A 7,316-nucleotide genomic window follows, 5' to 3' on the forward strand; every position below is an offset into this window, starting at 1 on the left:
CTCTAGCATGTAAGCTGCTCCTTGGATTGTGTAACCGAATAACACTAGCCAATATCTCCAGACCTAGACACAAGGCTAGGAACCTCCATCTTGCAGTGTCCAGTTATGCCTGCTGGACGCTGCAAGCTTATGTGTTCGTCAATTTAACAAAGAAATTAATATGTATCAGGCTTGTTATCCCAAGGGGGAGTCTCTCTAACGCACTTCAAACCAAACACACTGCTTCAAGTAGAATAGGGGCAGGCAAACTTTTTTTTTTTTTTTTTTTTTGGCCTGAGGGCCACATCGGGTTTCCAAAATTGTATGGAGGGCTGATTAGGGGAGGCTATGACTCCCCAAACAGCCAGGCGTGGCCTGGCCCCCACCACCTATCCAACCCTTCCCTGCTTCTTGCCTCCTGACAGACCCCAGGGACTCCTGCCCCATCCACCCTCTCCTCCGCCTCGACAGCCCCCCACCGCCCCATCCAACCCCTCCTCTCATTCCCAACTGGTTCTCTCTTCTCCACCCCATCCCAAGACCCTGCTGCATCCAACCACCCTTTCTCCCTGACTGCCCCCAGAACTCCTGCCCCCTGCTGCCCCATCCAACCCCCCCTTCCTTCCTGACTGGTCCCCCGGACTCCTGCATCTATTCAACCCCCCTGTTCCCTGCTCTCTGACTGCCCTGACTCCTGTCCACACCCCCGCCCCCTGACCACCACTCTCAACTCCCCTGCCCTCTATCCAACCCCACCTGCCCTCTTACCATACTACCTAGAGCACCAGTGGCTGGTGGCGCTACAGCCATGCCACCAAGAGCACCAGGACATACAGCCGTGCCACCCAGCTGGAGCCAGCCACTCCACTGCACAACACAGAGCACCAGGTCAGGCTACAGCTCTGCAGCTGCGCTGCCTGGCAAGAGCTCGCAGCTCCGCCGCTCAGAGTATTGTGCTAGCGACGCAGTGAGCTGAGGCTGCAGGGGAAAGGGAACAGCGGAGGGGGGGGGGAGCAGCAGGGGTGGGGCCAGGAGCTAGCTTCCTGGGCCAGGAGCTCAGGAGTCGGGCAGGAGGGGGCCGTATTTTACCCATCTCTGAGGTAGAATAAACAAACATCTTTAACTACAAAGATAGATTTTAAGTGTTTAAAAGTCAAAGCACAATAAGTCGGATTTGGTCAAATGAAATAAAAGCAAAACGCTTTTCTAAGCTGATCTTAACACTTTCAGTGCCCGTACAAACTTAGATGCTTCTCACCGCAGGCTGGCTGGTTGCCCTTCAGCCAGCTGTCCCCTTGGATCAGTATTTCAGTCGTGTGGTGGTGGTGTCTGTAGATGTAGGTGGAACAGAGAGGAAGAGCATGGCAAATGACTCTTTTTATCATGTTTGTTCATTCCCTCTTGGCTATGCTGCCCCCCTCCCTTCAGAGTCAGGTGAGCATTATCTCATTGCAGTCCTGAACTGAACAAAGGAAAGGTCCCCTCTGCTCTTGGAGTTTTTGCCTGGGCCTGTTTCAAGCCATGAGGACACACTTTCAGCCTCATAACTATATATACATGAAATTACAACCTATAACATCACTAACAACTACTATAACATCACTGTAACAACAATCCTTAGTGCATCATGAGCCTTCCAAAGACACCTGATGTGACAAACTTTGCATTGGATACCACACAGTCATATTATAAGGATGAACATGGGGGTGTAGAGTATCACAGACCACCTCCGCAGATGACCACAAATGGATGGTCAAAAATTCCATCATATAGAATGGGTTCTCAAACTGGGGGTCGTGAGTCATGAGGTTATTACGTGAGGGGTCATGAGCTGTCAGCCTCCACCCCCAAGCCCCTCTTTGCCTCCAGCATTTATAATAGTTTTTAATTTATTGCGGGGGGGGGGGTGTCAAACTCACAGGCTTGCTGTGTGAAAGTTTTTGAGAAGTACTGATAGAGAACATTTGACATGCACAAAATAATTCTTCCTTTGACCTACCTGCATCTATATCAGAGGTTAGGTCAGCTTAACTAATTTTTCACACCCCTACATACAATGGCGTATTATCCCTGGGGCCATTGCCTAGGTGCCCCAGGCCAATCGGGGGGGGCCCAGCAGACAAGTGGCAGGGTTGGGGGCCAGAGCCTCTCCAGCTGCGCTGGGAGTCTGCCCACAGCAGCTGCCTGAGAGAGCCTGGCTGGGAAGAGACAGCAGCCTGCTCCCTTCCCAGGCTTGGCTTCTGGGGAAACTGCTGAGGGAGCCAGAGCTCCCCCTAACATGTTCGGCCCCTGTCCTCAGAAGCCGAGCCTGGGCAGGGAGTAGGCTGCTGCCCCTCCCCAGCCAGGCTCTCTCCCTGGCGGCAGCTGCTGCACTGAGAGCATGCTGGGGAGCGGGGCTCCAGCTCGCTAGGCCCCTGTCCCAGAAGCTGAGTCCGGGGAAGGAAGCGGGCTGCCGTTACTGTCCCCCACCTCCCAGCCAGGCTCTCTCCCTGGCAGCTGGCTATGCTGCACGGAGCAGCCACTGAGCAGCTCCATCCTGCTCCCTGCCTGAGCCTGGCCACCAGGAAGGGCAGGAGGTAGCCAAATGTGCTGACAGGGGCAGCTGGAGGACAGAGCAAGTAACAGGGAGGGGGCAGGGAGGAGACATGTAGCAAGGTCACGCGTCCTCCCCTTTAGTTGGTTCTCTTCTCCGTCCCGTTCTCCCCCACTTCCCGCCAGTAAGGGGAGGCACAAGGCGGCCCAGATAGCTCTGGGCAAGCAAGGTGCAAGAAGCCCCAGTGCCCCGAACCCCATCCCCCACAGAAGCACAGGGCATCAGGGGAAGCCCCAGCACCCAGTCCCGTGCTGCAGCCCAGGTGTTGGAGGAGCTCTGGGTCCCTACCGCGGCCTCAGGATTGGGGGAGCACTCACTCCCCGCTGCAGCCCTAGGGACCTGGTGGGAGGAGGAGGGGGCAGAGCTTCTCTGGGCTTGGGGCTGCGGGGGGGGGGGCAGAAAAGAGCAAATGGGGGCTGCAGTGGGGGGCAGAATGGGCTGGGGGACAATGTGTGGAACAGGTGTTGGGGGAAGGGGCAGAACAGGGGTGGGGCTACAGGCGGAAGGTGTGGGGAAAGAGCCCCGCACTTGCTCTGGCCCAGGGCCCCACAAAACCTTAATCCACCTCTGCCTACGTGCCACAGCTATGTCGACCCAACTTTTAAGTATTGGCTCACTTAGTGAGATATCCTCATAAAGCATTATCATATTTCTTTTGAAGGAGTGTATTTACTGTGAGGACAACACACGAAGCTGTTTTTATACACCATATGATGAAGAAATCCATGAAATGGAGCTTAATGAAATGATTGAAGCCAGTGAAGAAAACAACTTGGCTACCCTGAATCAAATCGGTGAAGAACAAACCTAATATTTGACACTATTTAAAAAAGCAGCTGCTTTAAATTACTATGATGCATCAGCATGTGTCTTAAGGTTTTAAAACATGTTTCTAGTTAAATGAATCTGGTTTATAAAACAAATGCATTTTTTGTTCTAGAAAAGTCATTTGTGAATTAATCGCTTTGAATGGGGCAGTCCCTTATCTTTCCAGTACATTGTTGAGGACAGTGCAGTTTTAGAAACAAAAATCTTTATATATTTAAAAAAAAAAAAAAGACTCGCACTTAAATGCCTAAAGCTTTTCTATAAATTGTAGAAGCTTTCATGAAAGCCTATAGATCTGGAAATCAGGTTAATGAGTGCTGTAAAATACCTAGTTTAACTGTGTTTTCTTCAACTATCCACTTAGTAATGATGCAGCATTGAGTTTACATTTTGAAATCACTGTTAATTACTGAATTACTCCACTATATTGAAGAAAAACGTTGATACTCTGCAGGTATTTTGATTCACAATTCGCATCCTTTCTCCAATTATTTGATCCCATCTTCTTTGTTCTCATTCATGTTGTTTAAATGCTGGAAATATTTTAATAGCATATTACTAATGTCAATATCTGTTCATAAAATTTTTAGATCAGATTAAAATTGTGAATGTATGGGAGAACATGGAGAGCCATGAACTTTGTAATGTTTTGTTTTCATGACAACGGAAATGCTATGAACTATTCATTACACTGAAATATTAGTTCTGAGAATTTGTATCCTAGTATATGTTCAAAAACTTGAACTGCAGAAAAGAACATGCCTATCTACCACTGCCTGTTTGTTAAAGCTTGGTATAAGTTTGTGTACCCTTCTTTCTAGTTTGTTCCTTCATTAAGTTGGCCAACACTCTTTCAGTTCTGGCTAAATAAACATTAAACATGCATGTGTGTTCAGAGGGTTAGAGACTTCTCTCAACATCAAAATAGTTATTATACACAGAAAAGGTTTTTAGAACAGGACTCATTTCATTGTATTTGGTTACTTAGTGATCTTTAGCTATGTGGGTAGAATCCTTTGTTGTCAGGAAGTTTACCTGTAGTACCTCTGGAATAGTATGGATCTGGATATTTGTGCATTAGGTGCAGAAGCTGTTCTTTTATACTGCTTGGCAATGAGAAGAGGACAAAAAAGGGTGAATTTGCCAATAAGTGTTGAGATAAAGAACACTTAAGCTTAGAATATTTCTGTATGGCAGTACTGAGTCTGAAGGGTAGCAGGGGGAAATGTATGAAGAGATTCAGCTGCAATCCAATTAAAACATTAGTTTTAATGTGTCTTCACTTAATGTGTTTACAGTTACTACAACTGTATTTCTGGTGTTTTTCATCTTTATAGCTTAAAGGAAAAACTTATGAAACTCAGTCACAACTTACTAGTGACCATTTTATTTTATTATTGTACGAAACACTCACCAGCAAGAGCTCATACTCCCATTGTTTTTAATAGTGAAAAGATAAAACTTAAATCTGTGTACATATTAACTCAGACGGGAAACCCCTTTTAATTTTTCAAGGTTTATAAAGTCCAATGTACTAGATGTTTTGTGCAGAAATTAAGCTGTGCAGATATACCAGCATATTGCGCATATGCCATTATTACATGCAGAAATACATTATTTTAATTGGACCAGAGTGATTGAGAAATAAAGCTTTAAGAGTGCAATCAAAGTGTACAAACAATTTTCAGGGACTTCTCAATCACTTTGTACTTTTTTTTTTTTTTTTTTTTCACCATTAGCATGCTTTTCTGGCTTTTTTTTTTAACGAATGTCTTGTAACTAACTTAGTGAAAGGGAGGGAAAAGGTGTATTTAGAGCATTTTGTGGATGTGTTTTATACAAAAATTTAGCCTTGCATTTTTTAAAGTGTGTTCATTTACAGGGTAGTATTTAAAATATTTCCCTGTAACTTTAAAATGACAAATCTCCACTTCTAGATAGGTTGGGAAAAATTATAATTTATGTTGTAATATGATGTGACATAACCTTTTGTCAACAATATTTTCTGTACACAGTGCAATATATTTTGGTTTTGTCATTTGTGACTAAACTTTGACTTTTTGCATTTTAGAAAACTGGTAAATAAAACAGATATATTTTTAGTTGCCTTTTTATTTATTGACCTTTTATAGCTGGGGGGTAATTATATGCCAGTTATACCTAACACATGTAAACTACTATTTCAAATGTGAAGATTATGCAAACTACTAATAGCTTACTGTACCAAAGCAGATAAAATTAAATCTTTGCTAACTTCTCAGAATAGTAAACTTAGTGTTCAAAATGGAAAATGCAACCTTTGCATGCTGGAAATGTTGGTTTAGTGGTTCTGGGACTCTGAACAAAGTGACTGACGGGCAGGGGAAGCACCCCTGACTTCAGTATGTTTGAATGTGAATTAATGGGTGTTAGCTGTTCAAAAAACACCAGAAGGCAACGTTCTCTTGCTTGTTTTTTGTTAAATTGCAACTAGACTACTATCATTACTTGTTCTCTCGCCCTCCTCTAAATTCTTGTAATGAGCAGGTGAGGAAACCAGAATTCCAGTTTCACCCCCTGAAACTCAGTCACGTTTAATCACTATTAGACATACCTACTTTTGTGGAGTTAGTAATGCTGTAGAGTATTAAAACCCAATGCTTCAAGCTACTTTCCTATGTGCGTGTGTGTGTGTTTTCTATAAGTTTGAACTTTAGCTCATGAAAATAATACATTTTTGTTTGTTTATAATCCAGTTTCTAACTACATTTTTGCATTCTTGTGCCCTCACACAATGCTGCAATGTTTGAGTTGGGAATGCTACTTTAAAAAAAAATTAATTTCCACTGGAGTTGGCTTTAGATTTGATTAAAAGCTTTCATAAAACCTAAATTTCGGGCCTACCACAGGAAAACAGATTTAAAAACTATTAGGCTCAGGTTTTTAGAATTGTATATCTATTTTTCACAATTACCACAACTGCATGCCAAATTTTAAGCCTTAATAATAGAGGTGCTCTAAAAGGCTCTATGAAAGGGGTAGACATATAAGATTTTTCATAGAATCTTAAAGCAAAGGGTAGTTCCGCATTGACCAAAATGCAGAGTGTATTTGTCTACTGTATAAGGGAACTCTGAAGTCCTATAGTAGTTCAAAAGAAACCCATTGTATTGGGGAGAATTAATATGGTTTCCAAAAGCCACACACAGGTAAAAGTCGATTTTAAAAAAAAAAAGTGCAACTTGGTTTATCTGCTTGAAAGGGTGGGGTTTAGGGGTCAATTGTGCTAGATTGAGCTCAGTGCTTTCTTTTAAAGTAAGTTGAGCTTTCCTCGTAATAAATAAATAAAAATTAATTGTGGAGACCAAAGTTAGCTTATCCAGAGTTAGTACAGTCCATACAGCAACAGTGCAGAATTCCCCAGATTACCCCATTTAGTCAGGGACTTTCTTAGGTGTGAGGATAAATTGGCCTACTTTGATATCTTCCTTGAAACTGACAAACGGGTGTGCCAATTATAGGTTTCAGAGTAGCAGCCGTGTAGCAGTCTTTATTCGCAAAAAAGAAAAGGAGTAATTGTGGCACCTTGGAGACTAACGAATTTATTTGAGCATAAGCTTTCGTGAGCTACAGCTCATGTGAGCTGTATCTCACGGAAGCTTATGCTCAAATAAATTCGTTAGTCTCTAAGGTGCCACAAGTACTCCTTTTCTTTTGTGCCAATTATGGTGATGGCTTTTGTATTGTGGGCATTTGTGAACTGAGATTACCATCTTCTTTCACACAGGGTGCTGAACAGTAGCCAGATTGATAACTTTGATTTTTTTTTTTTTTTTTTTTTTTGGGTAACAATCACAGGCCTTTTTATCAGATGTATAAAAATGTTCTATAATTGGGAAGAGAGTAGTGATTTGTATTGTGGAAATGTGAAAAGTCA

General features: G+C 43.4%; 1 protein-coding gene across 33 annotated transcripts in view; it reads left to right on the forward strand.

The window, feature by feature from the left end:
- Nucleotides 1-5,502, forward strand: part of PER2 (period circadian regulator 2) — a 73,098-nt gene extending 67,596 nt beyond the window's left edge. For all 33 annotated transcript variants that reach the window (XM_043492640.1, XM_043492633.1, XM_043492642.1 and 30 more), the window contains one exon: nucleotides 3,234-5,502. In XM_043492640.1, coding sequence (XP_043348575.1) covers nucleotides 3,234-3,383 — 150 coding nt within the window. In that variant the 3' untranslated portion in view covers nucleotides 3,384-5,502. The remainder of the gene's footprint in view (nucleotides 1-3,233) is intronic.
- Nucleotides 5,503-7,316: the final 1,814 nt, after the last annotated feature.

This window comes from Dermochelys coriacea, chromosome 9 (assembly GCF_009764565.3).
Source record: "Dermochelys coriacea isolate rDerCor1 chromosome 9, rDerCor1.pri.v4, whole genome shotgun sequence".
NCBI lineage: Eukaryota > Metazoa > Chordata > Testudines > Dermochelyidae > Dermochelys > Dermochelys coriacea.